The following is a 20,382-nucleotide window of genomic DNA, read 5'->3' on the forward strand; positions in this document are numbered from 1 at the left end:
ATTGAGCCACCCAGGCACGCCCTGTAGGGTTGGTTCTGGAATGGCATCTGGAAACTTGGATTTCGGAGAGGTTCCCACCATTCCCAGAACTGTGCCTAAACTGTACAGCGTGATTTATGCTGAACACTTGCTCTCCTTCTGGAATCTGGAATTTTGTTATGTCCTAGGCAGAGGATGCTTGTATGACCAGCCCTCAGTAAAAACCTTGGATACTGAGTCTCTCACTTGCCCTGGTAAACAACTTTTCATACGTCTCATCTCATTGCTGGAGGAATTAAATGCATCCTCTGTGACTCCACAGGACGAGGACTCTGAACTTTACCCCTTGTGCCTTTTCCCTGTGCTGATTTTGCTTTGTATCTGTTCATTCTAATAAATCATAGCCATAAATGCAACTATGTGCTGAGTCCTGTGAGTCCTCCTAGCAAATCTTCGAACCTAGAGTGGTCTTGGGGACTCCAACACAAGAGCATTTTGCTATAAGTAGGTTTTCATGCAGGGACCACATCTAAGATTATTATTTCCTTTCTTGGGGATGTATGTATGTGTAGCTTTTATTGATTGTAGAAAATAAGCTTTTGCCTAATTGAAAGTCTCTTTATTGAAGATATAGGACAGCTTTTTCAGACCTTGTCTTTTAGGGAGCAGTAGCATTTGTGAGATGAGGTTATGAGCTAATGCATAGTATATATGTTTTTGGGTTTACAATTTCACAAATTCGTTAACTGAGAGTGTCTTTGGATACCCAGCAGTAGTTACCTTTCCTCGATGCACTTCAAGTAAAAACTCCTCCACACTCATATAGTCTGTTCTCATTCCTATCCCCCATCAATAATAGGAAAGGGATGCCCAGAATTCCATGTTCCTCTGGTAGTACTGCCCCTTCCTTGACTCGTGCACCCTGGTTGTCCCAAACTGGAGTAAAGCAGGGTATTCCAGAGCTCTGCATGCTCTTGCCACTGTTCTTCTTCCTACCCTCAACCTTTAGCCTCACTGAATTTTGTTTCTGTTTTGGCTGTTTCAGGCCTTGTAAGACATCCAAGACTCTTGGGTTTTCCATCAATACTCAAATCCTGATCCCCACATGACTCTGTATATCCTGTCTTCTGACTCCTGTTGTCCATGTTTACCCAGCTTTTGGGACATTCCATTTTACACTCTGGAACTCATAGTCCATCATAAGCACAGTTTCTTTAATCTTCAACCTGATTCTGAATGTTGCCTTCACTTTATATAAACTGGGCTTGCCCTGAGTCTACTGCTTCTCAAGTGATGACTGTTTTCTCTCCTCCCCTGCCTTTGTACCTTGGCCTGGAGATGTGTGAGTATCCTTTGAATGTCCTTGCTTCTTCCAGACTGTTTTCCTCTTCCCTCCTTAGAAACTCACAGCTTCAAATTTGATGCTCTCAGACTTTCCCATCTGCTAGCCTCTATTGTTGCAGTTATCTACACATCCTTGGGATTCCCATCATTCTTTGAAGATTTTAGCTCCTGGCTCACTGTCATTCTCCAATCATTAGGCTTTTCCTAAGTTATAGCAGTTTCACTATCTATATAGATGGTTTTTCTAATAACCTAGCTTCTTAGTTTTTTTGATCTCATTCTCTCCAAAGACCTTTCTTCCTCCCTACTTCAGCCACCTGCTTCAAGGGTCATAGTCTGGAATTTGTCATTACCATTGACTGTACTCCCTTCATAATCTTAGTATCAAGTATCCTACTGTCTGATCAGTACTTCTTATCTGTCTAATTCATTCTCATTTTCTCAATTCCATTAATTATTTGATCTCACTGAGACTAATAATCTATGGTCCTATCATGTTTTACTGTCCCTCACCCACTCACTTCATGATTTTACTTTTTTACTTGTCTCCATCCCAACTTAGATTCCATTATCTACCTTTATAAATTATTCCTTTATATACTCCCACAACTCCCTTGCTCTCTTTTCCGTCTTTCTATTCCTCTGGCATATTCCCATCTCTGGTTAATTCTAGCTTTCTCCTTTGCACCAACACTTGTTATAACTGAATGCAGCTGGGAAAATAAACATATAACCATGCTGATTGGCTTTACTTCAAATTCATGACCACAACCTCAGGTATACTTTTGTGTTGTTAGCATCCCTATTTCATTTTACTAGACAACCTATTTCATGTCTCTCCTAGGCTATTTCACATCTTCTGTTTAAAAGTGCATCATGTCTTCTACATGTTTACTCTCAGCCAATTATCTCTTCTTGTTTAAGATAATAGAAACAATAATAGAACTTTAGATATTCCTATCACCGTGTCTGCCAATTTATCTCATCTGTACCATATAGTCTGCCTTTTCTCTTATTACTTTGGATGAAATGTGCATGCTCTTATGGCAAGCTTTCTTCTTGTATAGATTGTATTCTATGTCTCCTTCTTGATGACATTATTTTAGCTGTCTTTCCTCTACCGCACTTGCTTCTTAGTTACCTCATCCAATTGCTTTAAATATATGACTTCAAATATAATCTATAAATGAATGACTTCTAAATTTTTAATCTCAAACCTGAGGTCTCTTCTGAATTCCAAATTTATATAAATATAGGTCCACAACTTTAGGATCTTCATTTGGCATTCGTTTGTTTGTTTATAGCAGCTTTATTCGTAATTGCCAAAAGTTGGAAGCACCCAAGATGACTTTTAGTATGTGAATGAATAAACAAAGTACATGGAGGCAGTGGAATATTCAGCACTAAAAACAGGTGGCCTATCAAGCTGTGAAAAGAAGGGACCTTCAATGCATATTGCTATGAAAGAAGTCCATCTGAAAAGGCTACTGTGACGCCAAACGTATGACATTCTAGAAAAGGCAAACCTATGGAGACAGTAAAAAGATCAGTAGTCAGGATTTGGAAGGAAGGGAATATTGAGTAGATGCAACATGAAAATTTAAGAGCAGTGAAACTGTTTTGAAACTATCATGGTGGATATAGGCGGTCATTATATACTTGTCAAAGCCCAGAGACTGTACGACACGAAAAGTGAACCCTGTCATGAACTATGGGCTTTGGGTGATCAGGATAAGCCAATGTAGGTTCAACAAATGTACCACACTGGTGCAGGATGTTGATAGTAGAGGAAGGGGTTGGGGCAGTATTTCAGAACCCTGTACTTTCCGCCCAATTTTTCTGAAACCTAAAACTACTTAAAAAAGAAATCTAGTAATTAAAACAAAACTAAATTATATTCTGTGTAACTAAATATTTAAAGTAGCAGTAGCAGTCACTTCTTGGCAAACCTGAAGTACAGAGTCCGGACATTTATATCTGTACTCAAGGCATCAGCAACACTGAGAATGGCTAGGACACAGCACAGCAATCACTGGGGTGGAAGTCTGCGTATCTGTGGGCTCTCCACCACTTACTCTATATTAAGCTATGGCCATCTGAAGGGAATGGTGTTGGTGTGTTCAAAGCAGGTCACTTCTCCCTCCCCACTGCAATGAATTGTTTCATCATTTTCTTATTTCTCTTAGCACATTCAGTGCGTAACATGTTATCTTTTGGGCCTAGGGATGGGAAAGTGCAGGTGGGTAATGGGAAGAGGGAGGTCATCCTTTTGGGAGCATCAGGCCCGGGCCTGACCTTCATGGAGCTGCAGGCAAAGCCAACATTCTGTGTCTGACAAGAGAGTTCTGCCATGGACCACACACCACTAGACACCAGAGGCTTGCAGCACAAAGATCTCAACAGAAGCAGGAATGGATTATGAATTCACAGCCTTAGATCGTTTGGCTCTTTGCAGTGGTTCTTGACTGTGCTGCCAACATGCCTTCCTGTGCTGAAGTTATCACTTCAACTGTATTAATTTCTTCCTCTTTCTCACTTTTCTTACAACTTTTCCAAATCCTTCATCTCTTGGCCACCATCTTGCATTTCCTCAGACATGACTTCAGTTTGGCCTTTGGTGATGTTTAGGAATATTCTGGTTTCTTTCAGAGTAAGCATGTTTCTGGAGCCTCACATAAACCTGTATTTTCCGGCCATCGGTACTCAAATTGTTGGCACCAGTTTTGCAGATTGTCCCAAGCCACTTTATCAACTGAAGGCAAATTGGTTGGCAAGGGAAGGATTGGTGTATTACAACAACCATTTTTGGGGAAAATCTTGAATTGTTCATTCATTTGAGGATGATGAACTTTGTCTCAAGTGTCTTCAGGCTGACTTATGAAGTTGAAAAAACACTTAGTTCCATTTGATGTTCTTCATCAGGCTCCTCATTAACTGGAACCAATGTGAGAACCACATTTTCTTCCTCTAATGTTGCCTCAGAGAAATTCTTGTTGTTTTCATAATTTGCGACTTTTCTAGGAACGTTCAGAGGAAGGCAAAGCCAGTAATGTTAGGATATCTTCTGCTCACTCCTTTTCACCTCTTCATTTAGCATTTTAAGGTTATTTGTTCAAAACTCAAACTCTTGATTCCCAACCCTGTTCCAAACCTGTTCCTCCCATAGTCTCCCCTGTCTTACCAATTTGTAACTTGATCCTTCCATTGACTCAGGGTGAAAAACTTGGAGTCAGATCTTTCTTCCTGTACACCTAATTCCTCAGTAAATCATATCAGTTCTACTGCCAACTATATAAAGAAAGATAAAACTTCAGATGGAAGAGATAAAACAAAAATGTATCAATAGACATGGAAGAAAGTGTAGATGAAATAAAGAGTAGAAGAAAAAAAGGAAGTGAAATTAATAGCTGGGAAAAAAAAAGGGAGTCCAGATGGAATCACTATTATTCTTTATATATATAATATATATATTATATATATAAAATATATTTTATGCTTATATATATTATGCATTTTATATTATATATATTTAAATGTTTATATATATACATATTTAAATGTGTGTGTGTGTGAGAGAGAGAGAGAGAGAGAGAGAGAGAGAGAGAGAGAGAGAGAGGACTTGAGGTGGGCTCTGTGCTGACAGAAGAGAACCCAGTTTAGGGCTTGAACTCATGAACTGTGAGACCATGACCTGAGCCAAATTCAGATGCTTAACCACTTAACCAACTGAGACACCCAGGTGTGTCCCTGGAATCACTTATTATTCTTATTCAGTAAAATTTGCTGAAGTTGTGTATGTTTTACATTTTCTCATATAATTGATTTTATAATTTTTTGCTGATCTTTGTCTCTACCTACATTTGATTTACCTTTGTGTAGGAGAAAACAAGCCCTTGTTAACCAGTAGTAGCTAGGGGGAATAATTTTATTTTTTGCCATGCTTTGTGAGGTTTTTGAATTGTGTTTACAGGTATATTCAGGTACATTCAATTATAAAAATACTTGCAGTTTTGCTTTTATTTTTATTCCTATATCTGGTATATGCAAAAGCCTAAATAATGTATCATTATCCAGATTTCTTGTATTATTCCTACTGAATAGTAAAGCAAAATAATTGATTTACTAAATGTTTTTAGCAGTGATCAGGCCAAGTGTTAGATTTTGAAATTTATTGGTTTGTTTTAATAATTTTTTAATTTTATATTTTCTGACTATAGCTAAGTTCTCTTTTTATATTTGAAAGGTGTTGTATAAGTATTTATATTTGAAAATGGTTCTGCATTTCAAATTTCAGTCCATTATAATGTGGGAGTTACTGCCCCTGGATGGTATGTTTGGAGGTTGTTGTATGTTCTTGAAGTTTACTGGTTGATAATTTAAAAAAGAGAAGAAAAAGACCTAAAAATATTACCTCTTCTTTAATAGCCTCTTTGTAGATTAAATTCTGTGTACTGATAGCAAATCTAAAGCAATCCTAAGCATCTATTTTAAATTATTTTTTTCCTAGTAATTAGTCCTAGTGTTCCAGGTAATCTTAGGGAGAAAGTAAAAATTTCCTACCTGAAGATTGGAAAGAAAAGAACAGCCAGTGTTTTAAACCTGTTTTGCTTACAAGTATAAAACTTAATGGAGAGACTTCTTCCTGTGACTGATGGCATTGAAGCTAGTAAAGTTCTTAAGATCACAACTGTGGAGTCTTTGATCTGGATTTGGATCCTGGCTCTACAATGACCTTGGCCAAGTTATTTAACTTGTCTGTGCTTCAGTTTCTAATGTGTAAGTTGTGAATAATACCTCTTAAGAATTTGGAGAGGAAAAAATTGGGTAATACCTGAAGTATTCGGAATAGTCCCTGACTCAGAATAAATGCTTAATAAATGCTTTTTGTTGTTACTGTTGGTGGTATTATCACTAGTACCACAATCATGATCGCTGAGACTGTTTTTTTTTTTTTTAATTTTTTTTCAACGTTTATTTATTTTTGGGACAGAGAGAGACAGGGCATGAACGGGGGAGGGGCAGAGAGAGAGGGAGACACAGAATCGGAAACAGGCTCCAGGCTCCGAGCCATCAGCCCAGAGCCTGACGCGGGGCTCGAACTCACGGACCGCGAGATCGTGACCTGGCTGAAGTCGGACGCTTAACCGACTGCGCCACCCAGGCGCCCCTACTGAGACTGTTTTGAGTGATAAGTGGAAATCAGAGTAGCCTGCAGAATCAGAGTAGACTGCTACATAAGAAGACAAAGCTGTGGCTAGATTTTTTAGAACTTATGTGTATAGACAAGGAGGCATTATTTTACAGTTATGATAATGCACAAATTTATGTTACTTTGGTTTAGTTAAATAACACCAGTCCTATAGCCACGTGGTTCAAATTTTTGTCACCATGGTATATTAATTTTGAGTAATTGTAGAAAGTGAAAACTTTGCTGTTAACTCTTCAGTGCACTGTCACTACATAAGTACAGGATCAGTGACCAGGCACATCACTTCATTCACATTCTGTTGATAGTGGTCACAGCGTATCTGTTGCTTAGTTAACTCTCAGACCACAGAGTGTGTTGTTGTGTTGCTCCTTACCACTCAGTGGGAAACCTCCCGAACATTTCACAAAAATGGATAATTGAAAGAGTTGGCCAACAAAGATCAAAGTGCAGGAAAGAAATGGAAAGTGGTAATGTGGAAAGTGAAATGTCATGCAATCTTAGAAGATTTGGAAATGGTGACAGCAGAACGAGAACAGGACGAGACCTAAGCCCTGTGTGAAGCTGTGGTATGAGCCGTTCTGAAAAAGTCTGACGGACTCTGATGGACTCCATCATCTTTAAGTTCAGTAGGAATAGAAAGGTGCTTATGGTTGAAATGAAGCATTTACTTCTACTTTGGATGAAGACTGCAACAAGAACTAAAATTCTAGTTAGTTTTGCTAGCGTTTAAGCCAACATTTTGAAGTTAGTTGCCACATTGAATGGGAACGATAATTACAGGACTGGAGATGATGCAGTTTCTTAGCTAAGTTTTGGAAGAAATATGGTAGAAGCATGCTGTTAAAAACATTCATGCATCATGACAGGAAGCAGCAGTGAATAGTATGCATGTGGCATGGCAGAACCTTTAGTGCCCTGTACAAATAACTCTGTGGGATTTGAACAGGACGTAGATGGAATTAGAAAGGAATAGGACCACGGGAATGTTGACATTGCCACTATTCAGTGGAATCTAGATAGGCAGGCAGAGGATTAATCTAGCAGCATAAATAAAGTGGTTGTGATGAAAAGGATGAATGTCGCAGAGGAGGTGATGCCAGCAAAAGCTTCACATTAAAGGAGCCCTCAGAGACCTTTCATAACATTAAAAGTGCAAAGGAGAAAATATTGGAAGCTGATTCAGACTTAGAAAGGAACGTGAATTCCTCAAAGAAAAGATGCTTACCCCATGCCGTGAATTGTATGAGAGGAAAGCAAGCACTGTTCAAGCTAGTCTTAATAATTGTTTCCAAAGAAGCAAAACACCTTAATTGTCAGCGTTTCTAAGCGCTTTAAGTTACAAGGGGCTAAATAAGCTTCACTTTTTTTTCTCCATTTCTTTATATACTTAAAACTGACAGTAAAGAGTTTTTTAAAGTTTTGACAAAACAACAAAAAAGTTGTTTGCAAAACAATCATAATTTTTCCCATTGATTGTAACATCGCTTTGTACAGTTTTGGCTTGTGTGGTTATTTTAATGGTTCCCCGTACTGTGCGCAGTGAGGAATACCTGTGTATCTATCTCTACTTGATCCCTTTAGTCAGGGAAAAGCAATCCCAACATTTTTCACCTGGAAGACTTTTCCAACTGTCTTTTTTTTTTTTTTTTTTAACTTCTTTAGTGTGAGACTGGGATTCCAGTTTTTTCAGAATTTAGCTTGTAGTGTGTTTGTATATTCTGAAAAGAAATCTAATTGACTTACAGCTTTTCTTTGTATTTCTGTTTACCTCCTTCTGACATACTGTCACTTTTCATTTTAACAACGAAAGTTCAGTTAAGAGACAGTGTTCCTTGACTGGTGTTGGTAGATGTTTGCCTCCTTTCCTTTTCCTTTCTTCCCTTCTTAATTTATATCGGTGGTCTTCTAGCAGCATAAATGGAGGTAAATAGAATCCTAATCATTTGATGGACTAAAAGCAAAAGTAAAAAAATTCAGTTTCCTGTTGCAGGACATTAACATACCATCTTTGTTTTTCTCACTTTTTTCCATTTCTGAAGTCTAAAGCAGTGCTAGATATGCTGAGTTTTGGTGATTGTATGGATGCTAACTTGCTGTTAAAAGCTCTGTTTTGAGTAAAAACTCATAGGTATTATGGAAGGCTAAACTTTCTTTTTTTTTAAGGTTTTTTTTTTTTTGTTGTTTTGTTTTGTTTTTTTTTTGAGAGAGAGAGACAGACAGACAGCATGAGTGGGGGAGGAACAGAGAGAGAGAGGGAGACCCAGAATCTGAAGCAGCCTCCAGGGTTTGAATTGTCAGCACAGAGCCCGATGGGGTGCTCAAACTCACAAACCGCAAGATTGTGACCTGAACCAAAGTTGATGCTTAACTGATTGAGCTACCCAGGCACCCCAGACTTTCTCTTCTTAATAGTGGCAATTGTAATAATAATTTATAATTGGCAACTGCTTTATAGTTTACAGTGTATTTTCACCATGAGGTTTTTCATCTTTACATTAACAGTGAGCCTGTAAGCGATAACATTTGTATTTCAGAAATGTCGAAAGTGAGATGTTGCAGTGTATAACTTGTCCTGGGTCACATAAGGGATTTATAATCTTTTCTGATAGGCTAGGGAGATGACAGAGTTCAATGTATAGAAGACCAGCAGTTTTGGATCATAGATATGGACTTGCATCCCAGTCCTTTAACGTAATAGCTTTGTTCTGACAAATCACTTCAACCTTCCTGAAAACAAGCTTTGTCATTTTTCATATGCAGATTGTCTTGAAATGTAAAATGCAGTAATATAGTAATGTCTGACTTAAGGTTGGCTTGGGCTCAGTTGGTTAAGCGTCTGTCTCTTGGTTTCGGCTCAGTCATGATCTCACAGTTTTGTGAATTCGAGCCCTGTCTTGGGCTCTGTGCTGGCAGCACGGAGCCTGCTTGGGATTCTTTTTCCCCTCTCTTTCTACCCCTTCCCTTCTTGCGCTGTTGCTGTCTCTGTCTCTGTCTCTCTAAAAATAAATAAACTTAAGAAAAAGTTAAGTATCTGTTACAATTAATGTAATAATATAATATCTCATTCTAAGGAGGTTTGATTGCAAGTTTTGGTCAGGTCAGCCTATTTACTATATTATAAATAATGTTGGATATGCCTCATCTGTGCTTTATACAGCAGTCCTAGAACTTACCATATCAGGTTGTAATTCCCTGTTTACTTGTATTTTCCTCCTCCAGTAGACTGTGAACTGCTTGAGAAAACAGGTGTGATGGCAATTTTCTACATTATTTATAGAGTTAACAAGGAAAGGTTGAATGCTTTGACCTCCCCAATGAAACACTTAATATCTGCATTAGGTGTTTGTGGTACTAATAATATCTATCTAATTACTGACACATTATTCCTAATAGACCTCGCTTGTCTCTGTAGGAAGCCTGATGTGCTTTAATGAAATATAATTTTGGAAATGACTAATACAGCTTGATGGAGAAAAATTGTGCAGTCTTCGTGTTGGAAGAACTTACTTAGAGTTCATATATTATACCTCTCCCATTTTCTAGAAGAGGAAGCAGAGGCTCAAGGGAGTTAGGTGCTTTCTCTAAGGTCACACTACTGGTTGGTGGCAGGATTTTTTGTTTATAACCCAGGAAAAGAGCAGCACGTCAAAGATCATCAAAGTAAAGTGAGAGCTGTTGCCATTTAAGGAAAACCTAAACTTCCAAGGCTCTTTTTGCAGTAGAATTTAACATAAGAATATTAAGAAAATATAAAATTGTACCAATTTTACCATTCACCTGCAAGTGCCTGGCAAAAAAAAAAAATGATGAAAAACTTTAAGTTTTCAAAAGAACAAAAAGGGATGCATACTAGATTGTTAACATTGGCTCTTAAGGGGGCTGACGTTAGAGAAAGGATAAATTATATTTTCTTTATATATTCTGGTATCCATTAATTTTTTACAATAAGTATATGATAGTTTTTAATTCAAAAACCCTATAATATACAAATCTTTTCTTAAAAAAGCCGTGAGAGATGCAAGCCAAAGCAAAGCATATGGTATTGTGAGAGAAGTCTTCTGACCTCATTGACCTGACTTCTTAGTTGAGGGGACCAAATTTTATATTTGAAAAAAAATTCACTCTTTTATTGTTGCTTAGCAAGTATTTAAGCAATAGTATAAGAAATAGTACAGTAAATTACATAATTAACATTTAATTTGTACAGTGTATATTATAGGAATTAATAGGGAGATTTTTCATTGTATAGTAATTATATTAAAATTATGAATATTAAAGTATTTTTTAGTAGATTCCATTTTGTTCAGTGGTACAGTAATATGTTTGAACTTTATCTTTGTCATGTACTTGATTGATTTTGGATGCCAAAAGAGAACCATGAACATGGTATCCTCAAGTACTCACAGGAAGTATATATTGTTTTACCACTTACTAGACTCATGATTGGGATAAGACTTATCTTGTTCATGGAAGAAAAAGCTGTGGTATTAGAAAGGTAAACTTTCAGAAAATAAAAAGGATCAGATTAAGTATTGATTTGTCAGCTGCCAGTATTTTGAAATGAAAAAAATCTTAACATATTTATTTACATTCTTTATCTCTGTATGAAATGTTCCATAGCATATTTAAAAATTTTGGAGAGCTGCAATACAAACCCTCTAGTAAGTGTGGCTGTGCGTTGTTGGCAGAGGGATACTGAAGACAGATCACATTGCCTCTAGATTTATAAGACCTATTTAATAGGGAAAAGAATTTGAGTAAATTGTTAAATTTCTCTAGACTCTACTTTTCTTACCTAAAAGCAGAAATAATAATAGTCTAACAAAAATAAAAACGTTAGATTTTAGCTGAATTTTAGAGCTTATGAAAATCCTTCACAAATAAAGTGGTAGTATTGATGCGATTCCTAAAGCTTCTCTAGCATCAGGAAACACAGAACAAAGTAAATAGTTAATCGTATATAGTATGTTGGATAATATCGTCACTAATATACTAATACATTTAGTAATGACCTTCATATAACTTTTTTTTCAAACTTAAGGTATAATAAATATTAACAGGCTACTCAGTGAAAGTGACTGTTGAAGGCCAGGGTAATTGTTTCTGTTAATCTGGCTTGATACAAAGAGAGAGCACAGTCTTATTTTTTTTTAATCTCCTTTTTCATTTAATTGGGTTGGTTGATTTTGATCTGTATGTTTAAAATAACTCCAAGGCAAATAAAGTCTATTTCTACCTAGAAATTAATTCATATCTCACTATGTTTTGTTTCAGTCAGTAATTTGTGGCCATTTTCTCACAGTTTCTGATCATTGGTAATATTTTACATGTAGAAATAAAGATCTGGGAATTTAGATAACTTATTTCTATGTGATTTTATTATGTACCTTAATGAATTCTTTTTTTGTGGTGTTTCTTTAAAAAAACCTAAAGCTACTTGTAAATACAGAGCTCAGATTGTGTAGTTATTATAAAAAGGCTTTTTGCTCACTGGGCTTCTATATATTCTTGATACCTTATTTGTCCTTTTTTTTCCCCCCCAATATTTTCAGATGTTTTGGAATGTTATTAAGCCCAGGTCGAAACGTGAAGAACAGTGACATGCATTTACTGGATATGGTAATGATAATCTTAAGCACATTAACCAAGTATAGATGATAGTTATTTTATATTTTAGAAGTATTTTCTATTTAAAGATTTTGTCATATTGTCAAAATTGTTTCTAACTTTCAGCTGTGTGGTAGTACTAATTAGATTTGGAAACCCAAACTTAAAATTACTTAATGAGGGAGAGATTTAGGAAAATTTCCACCAAAAAATCATATGCTAAATGAAAGCAAATAAAAGGATAGTTTATGACAATGTCCATCTATTCATCTATTTAGGTTTTTAGGAAGATAATCTTTTCTTTGAGCCAAAAATAACAAGTACATGATTATAACAGGCATGCTTAGAGTGAATATGGTGCCTTTCATTTATTTTAATGCACTATTATTATTTGAGGACTGTGATGAATGCTTTTGTTTTCTTTAAAGCACTTCCATTTTTGAATTTATACTCCTTGGTAACCTGTCCTTAGCAAAGTATATTTACCGTAGTTGTATTTGTTTAAGGAATGTTCTTGAAGGTTAATATATATTCTCAAGTTGATGTTTGATGTGAAAATAGTATACTATCTTTTAAACAAAAATATTGTACTTAATGAAAACATTTACTTTGTGATTTAGAAATGTAGGAAATAGAGTATTAGGTATAAAGTAGTTAAGTATAAAGTGACTGAGATTTTTTACACTTACTGATAGATAACAAGAACTACGTGTTTTCATCTTTTCAGCTGAGTTTTACAGATGTGAATTAAATATCAATTATGTCAACTTTTTAGAGTTATTCCCTGGTAATGTCACATTGATTTTCTAGTGGCCCTACAATGGTTCGTTGAACCTTTTTTTGAATACATAATTGTGTGGCAAGCATTGTGTGGAGTCTGGGCTTATAGCTATGGTAAAACATAGCTCTTACCATGTGTGGGTTCACAGATTTGTGATGGAAGCAGATTCTTAAGTGTGTAATTACAGCAGTGGGTTAAGTGCTCTTCTAGATTGGTACAGTGAGCCACAGAAATACAGAAGAAGCATTGCACAGATAGGTAAGGTAAGAACAAACCAGTTCCACTGAATGTGAAAACAAGTCAGCTTTCTTCCATCGCTCTTTACAACCTACCAGTAATACAAGTGGTTTTACCTAAGGCAAGTCATAGCATTTTGGAGTCCTGAAAATTCCATAAGGAGGTAGTTTAGGAACATGTAATACAAGTTCCTAGGTGTTAGTTAGTCATGGTCTTTTGGAGTTTAAAAGATTAAGGTGAATCACTGGCAGAGAAACCTAAATGCAGATTATAGAATTACAGACTGGCATTGAACTTCCTGGTCTTGAGTGTCTTTGGCAGAGCAGTCCTCCACTTTGAAGAGTCCATGTTGAAATCAAAGGGTTCGTCAGCATTGAAGCTTCTGTACAACAAATAGTTGGTAAAATTGGGAGGGTTTGTGTTTGCAGTTATCAGTAGTTGTGATTTATTACTGATCTTTGTGCTATCTTACTACATGGTTATTGAGCTTTGACTAGACCACATCTCATAAAATGGAACTTATTACCTTATAATGGAAACCATGGGACAGTTCTGATTATTACGAAGTCAATTCTTTGTAATCACCAGAAGTCCTATCCCTTATAAGTTAGCCTAATTAGCCTTAGTTCTTCCCTCTAGAACAAGATGTTATATTCTTCTATGACTCGTTTAATTATGTGAACACTTTGAAAACAAATTTAACTTTCTTGCACTTTTTTTCTGACAGACTTTGGAAAATCCTACAATTGTATTTAGTTTCACAATTTGTGAGAATTTACTTTTTATCTTGAACAATATTTAAGAATGCTAACTTTTCTTCCCTGTGAATATTTTCTAATGAGCAAGATGAATTGAGACATTTTGTAAGTTTATAAATTTAGTTTAGTATAAGATCTACATGAAAGAGAAAGTCATATTAATAGGTGAAAATATATTTTAGTCAAATGTCCGTATTACTTACACATATATATTATATAAACAAAATCATGTATAAATAAAATTTGGTTTTTTGGGGATACAAATAACAGAGACTCCATTGTCTTCCAGTAGTGAGAATATTTTTGGTGAAGATCCTTATACTGTAGGAATAAGGAAATGAGAATTTTTGATCCACAGCCATTGATACAGTTGGTGAGGAAAGTTTTTCCTTTACCCTTCAAGGTTCTTTTGGCTAGTCTAAGAATTAAACTGACATGAGACAGATTAACAGGAGAGAATTAAATTTAATTCCATATGTGTTGGGGCTTCATAAGAATATGGTGCCTACAGGTAGTCAGGCAATGAGGTTTATATGCCATTCTGAGCTAAGGAGAAGGGGTAGAAGTTGGGGACCTCAAAGGGAAAGAAGACAGTCCATAGGAAGATGAAAAAAAGTAAATGTTTGGCAAACAAATGTTTGCTAGACCACTCAGAAACAATGGGACATAGGAATTTTAACAGACTTTGCTAAGTTCCTCCCTATTTCACCTGCTTTATTTTATACTGTAGTTATCTATGGTCACTATAAGGGGGAGGTCAGAGGTTCTTTCCCAGTCTTTTGTTTTTTAAAATAATCAGACTAAAAATAGCCTACATGCCAAAGAGATACATTTTGAGGTGCCAAATTTTACTCCCCTATAGTACCTAGGAAAAGCATAACTGCAAAGTACCAAGAAAAGCTGAAAACTCAGTAGAGCCTGGTTTCTTGGAACTGGAATGTAATTTAAAAGTCCTAGAAATGCCTCGGAAAGCTTGTGGAGCTTTACAATTAACCATTTATTGACACTGGGCCAGTAGCTGGACTCATAGTTACAAATTCATTTGTATTTTAATCCAGTATGCTTATAATCTTTGTGTAGAACAGCAAAAATAAAATTTTCATGAAACCGTTCTTACCCCTTCCTTAGGTGTATGAGGAACTCTATTTTTCTTCTACTTGATTAAAATGTCTGGTCATAAGCCACTAAATTGATTTGATGATCCACAGATGAGTCACAAATTGCTGTTTGGAAAACATTAGCCTCTCAGCTCCCGAGGGTCAGGATCATTTTGTTTTCCTTGCTGGATACTTAATAGGCATAGACCATGGCTTATAGTAGGCTCATATTTGCTTAACAAGTGGATAGATTAACACAAACTTACATTTTTTACTTTTTCTGTGTGTTATTTCTTTCCAGTACCGTGTGTCTGCTTTACCCTACTGTTTGCCTACTTGACCTCATAGCTTCAGCTTGCTCATGACTTGACAGTTCATTTGTGGCTTACTGTGTTCTCCGGCCTCTGTGTTATGCCCTTTCTGCTATGTTCCCATTGTAAACTGCCACATTCTGTCTGTATTTCCTAGTTTATTTTCCTAAGAGGAGAGCACCTAGGGTTCCTGCCTTTTCTAGTTTGGGCAGAGACTTAGGTTGTCCGGATGTCCCTTACCTGCTGTCCCTGATTTTGTCAGCTCTGCTTGTGGTGGAGACAGAAGAGTTAGGAAGAACTCTTCAACAAAGACAGTTGAAGAAGCATCTTTTTTTTTTTTTTAATTAAAATATTTTTTAAAATGTTTGTCTTTTTTTTTTTTTTTTTTGAGAGAGGGAGAGTGAGAGAGAGAAAGCCAGGGAGGGGCATAGAGAGAGGGACAGAGAAATCCCAAGCAGGCTCAGCACTGTCAGCTCAGAACCCGATGTGGGGCCTGAACTCTTGAACCGTGAGATCATGACCTGAGCCAAAGCCAAGAGTCAGACGCTTAACTGACTGAGCCACCCAGGCGCTCCAAGAAGCATCTTTATAAGAGGCTGGGAGCAAGCCGGTCTGTGTGATAGAAAGGTCTAGTTCAATAACAAAAATGCAGTACTTGATGAGGAGAAACTGTTATTGAGGGCTTTTGATGTAAGACAGTATTATTGTGGTGGTGTATTATGAGAACTACAAAGACATAAAAATACAGATGTTTGAGTTAGGCTATTTTGGTTATAAGAAACAGAGATCCACTTAGAACACCTTGAAGATAGAAGAGGTTATTGATCTTCATGAAATTGTACCTAAACACTACAAAGTGGTTTTTGCTATTTGGACTGTTCCTGTCTGCCTCACGTCCCCCCATGGGCTTGCTCTTTCTTTGAGTCTCTTTTTTTTTGCTCCTTCTCTTTTTTTCACTGCTGCCCTTGCTCCCGGAGATCTGGTGCTCTGCCCCCCTGTCTTTCTATACCTCCTTCCCTCCCCTCCCCCTTTCTGTTTCCTTCTTTCTGTCTCCTCTTTCTCCTTCTCTTCCCCTTTCCCTCCTTGCCTTCATCTCTCCCTCCCTGCACCTTCTCTGCCCCTTTTCTTTCTGCTCCTCACTCTTCCTCCTTCCTTCCCTGTCTCCCAGTATCTGCCTTTGTATTTTGACTGCATGATCATTTTTAATGGTTTTTTGTTTTTCTCCGTTTCTCTCCTACCACTTAACAGTTTCCTAATACTCTACTCTTCTTTATGTGTTCTTTCCTACTTTTTAATTTCTGTTATCACTTCATTTTTTATGTGGCCTGTCAGTGCCTGGCTTCTTATTAAAACCTTTCAGCTCCACTGCTGACTGCCTACTTTTCTTGGTGTTTGTTAATTGAAAGAAATAATTTGATTGGGCTCACTCATCTTTTTGGAGTCAAGCATGGCACAAGCTCTTGTTCAGAAATGGATTGGGTTTTTTGGGGGGTCAGATGCCCATTCTTGTTTTGAATGGGGATCTAATGAGAAGGTAGAGAGGATAGGCACAGGGAGGGAGAGAGGAACGGGTGGGGGGACAGAGAGAAAATGAATATGAATATATGAAAGTGTTGAAGGTGCTGAGTGAATTTCCTTAATGTGGCCTTGAGTGTACTTCATCTCCGGAATGCAGGGTCCCTGCACTCAAGCTGTACAGTTCGATTAGTGAAATACCACCAATACATTAGGAAAATAAACACAATAATTACCAAATGACAAATAATTTTATAGGGATTCAGAGAAGCTTCTGTGTGGGGGTAAAATTGGAAAAACAGTATTTATCTTTGTTTTAGTCTGATACTTCTAGCACTCTCTATTCATAATATGAGGAAATGGGCACAGGAAATTTAAAGTTCTGTAGATAATACACTTTTGCATATGCACATACTTGTATGCTGTGTGCTGTTCTCCCGTGGGGACACCTCTAACCTCCCCTCCCCTGCACATGTACATACATGCACGCAACTGTATATGATCCTGCTTTCATGATAGGAGTTGCCGGCTTCTTCAGTGAGGGTCAGGAGTGGGCTTAGTAGGAGCCTGAAAGAGTGGAGGAGATGAAGAAGGGGAGGAGTGAAGGGAAGGAGGGAGCAAGTATAAGAGTGAATGGGAGATAATCAACTTGGGTGTTGATTACCTCTATTAGCCTCCTAACATTGGTTACTGATCGTAAGCCAGTATACAAGTATCTGACATAGATAATAGAAAAGTATGAACTTTCAGAAGTGTTAATTGTGATAAAGTAAATTAATATTTTAAGAATATATTATAAATTAGAACACTGGAAGAAAAATACCGCTTTTCTGTTGACTTACTATTAATTCAATTTAAATATCTTCAGTGAGATGTACACTATAGTTTTAATAGAAACTGTGGATATCCTTGTATGTAGGTATATGAAATTATGACCAGAAGTCTAAGATAACTATAACTTCACTCCAATACTATGTTTTTGTGAGTCAGTGTATGAAGGTACAGCTCCTTCTATCCAAGAGGTACGTGTCTGTAAATAGAAACTCTGAAGAAAGCCTTAGAATTTAATAATGAAAGAAATGCTTTTGTAGGGTGGCAAATAATACAGAAAAAAATCCATTTATAAATCCAAATTTTATTAAATTTGATTGCTTAAAGTAAGATATGTTTATAATTTAAAATGGTGATTTTCCTGATGCATGTATTCTCAGTAATTTCTGTCTGAATTTTTATAGGAATCCATGGGAAAGAGCTATGATGGAAGAGCTTATGTTATTACCGGCATTTGGAACCCCAATGTGCCAATATTTCTGGCACTTAATGAAGAAACCCCAAAAGGTAACTTTTCTCAAATTATTCATTATTATTTGCTTTAAATTTTATATTATGGTCAATGTTGTTTTGCTGTGTTTTTAAAAATTCTGGAGCTTATTTAAAATGAAGTTATTTAGATTTCAAAGTCTTTATTTTTTATTTTTAAATGTTTGTTTATTTATTTTGAGAGACAGCATGAGCAAGGGAGGGACAGAGAAAGAGTGAGAGACAATCCCAAGCAGGCTCTTTGTTGTCAGTGCAGAGCCTGATGTGGGGCTCAATCCCACAAATGGTGAGATTGTGACCTGAGCTGAAATCAAGAGTTGGATGCTTAACCAGCTGAACCAACCAGGCGCCCCATAAATTTTGCAGGTTTTTAAAAATACTTTATGCATTATGGGGAAAACCTCCACTTTCAAAAGAATCTTCCTCAAAGATAGTGAATTAGTTTTATTAGATTATGTAGAAAATATTTGGGGTTTGTGCTTTATATGTTACTATAGAGTTATTTTATTTTGAAGCAGAGTATGGAAGAGTATGGAAGAAATAGGGAAAGCAAATTCTGGAATTTTGCGTATCTTTGGTAACTGTTCTCTGTTTTCCTTATAGATTACTTATATTTTTTATTTTTAAATTATTTTTCCAGTCTTTTGACCTTTGGGATCTTAGTAATGTGTATTCAGGATTTCATTTGTGGTAAACGCTTTTTTCTGTGTTGTTTACCTTTTCATTTTGTTAGACATGTCTAGTGTTAAACGATAAGTTTATGAGTGGTAAATAGTACATCTGTCATTCTTCCCATTGTGTTTATTTTTATTCCTACTTTATCCAGATATCTGTTAATTGTCTGTGTTTTTTACCCCTCTGCCATCTGTCCTTAAACTAAAATTTAAATTTTTACCTCATGAGTTACAACTAATGTTATAAGTTACACTAAATGCTTTACTGTGATTCAACCAATAATTTGTATTGAGAAAATAACGGATCCATTGGCTTGATCTTTTGTCTTATATTCGTTTCTTTATATCCACAGTAGATTTTTGGTTAAAACAGGAACATTAATGAATACTAATATAGAAATATATTAATGAAGAGCATTACATGGTAATTATTCTCAAATTTCTTTAGCAAGAATATTTACCAGTTGCATGAATTGCATGCATTTGATCACACATCAAGCTATTTCAAAATGAGGGCTAAAAAGAAAAATAATAATGATTATAGAGCCTTTCATGTATGAGGAATAAATAATTTTTACACCCACAGTTTGTAAATTCTGCCTACAGGCTTGTAAAGACCAGCCTGTAAACTTCTGTCTTATAATCATTCAGAAAGTAAACATGAAAATGAGAAAAATAAGCCAGTTGATAATTTTGAAGAATAAAATATAAGAACTTCAAATAGTGAGTTATAACAGCAATTTTTATCTGTTTCTAATGTAACACATAATTCAGTTTGATTTTGTTCTTTAATATATCTTTGGTCTTCTATCAGAAGATAATATATTTTAAAGTTTATTTGTTCTATTAAAATAAATTTAATACTATATTACAGTAATATTCTTATCCAAAAGATAATGTATTTTAAATTTAAAATTATTTCATATGCCATAAAAAACACTGACTTGATTTCTAAAATATCCAAATGATGTCCCTGAGATTATAACTTACTCAAAGGATTCATGAATAAAACTTTGACTTCTTACAGAAGAAGTTGAAACTCTGGAGATGAAATGTCTTACATCTTTTCACTGTACCACCAAGCTGTGTTTTCTATTCTGTTTTGTGTTATTGTCTCTTACACTTTGATAGTACTCTCCTTGGACTTTAAGGTCTGCTAAGTCAAGTACAGTGTCTAGTGAATCCTCATTTCTCTTGAATTTGCAGGTAGAATGCTTGCATTACGTAAGAATGTAATGAATTTTTTGTTGAATTTGACATTAATAGAAGTGTAGTTGACGTGCATAAATGTTGTATAATGTTTTTTAAAAACACTATTGAAGGTTTCTTTTAATGGGCTTAGTTATTTGAGCTTCGAGAACTAAAAATGCTGGACAAAATAAAATTTAAAAATATTTAAGAAGTGGCAAAGAAATGACAATATGGAATAGCCAAACCCAGACTGAAAAACCCAATAAGAGGAGCCTGGCTGGCTTAGCTGGTAGAGTGCATAACTTTTAACCTCAGGATTGTGAGTTCAAGCCCCCACACTGGGCATGGGGCCTACTTAA

At 36.1% G+C, this 20,382-nt stretch overlaps 1 protein-coding gene across 7 annotated transcripts in view; it reads left to right on the forward strand.

Moving 5' to 3' along the window:
• The window catches only part of RABGAP1L (RAB GTPase activating protein 1 like), a 774,838-nt gene that overhangs the window by 105,755 nt on the left and 648,701 nt on the right, over window positions 1-20,382 (forward strand). For all 7 annotated transcript variants that reach the window (XM_030303098.1, XM_030303093.1, XM_030303096.1 and 4 more), the window contains 2 exons: window positions 12,085-12,151; window positions 18,074-18,176. In XM_030303098.1, the coding sequence (XP_030158958.1) occupies window positions 12,085-12,151; window positions 18,074-18,176 (170 nt within the window). The remainder of the gene's footprint in view (window positions 1-12,084; window positions 12,152-18,073; window positions 18,177-20,382) is intronic.

The sequence above is a fragment of the Lynx canadensis genome, chromosome F1 (genome assembly GCF_007474595.2).
Source record: "Lynx canadensis isolate LIC74 chromosome F1, mLynCan4.pri.v2, whole genome shotgun sequence".
NCBI classification, from domain to species: domain Eukaryota; kingdom Metazoa; phylum Chordata; class Mammalia; order Carnivora; family Felidae; genus Lynx; species Lynx canadensis.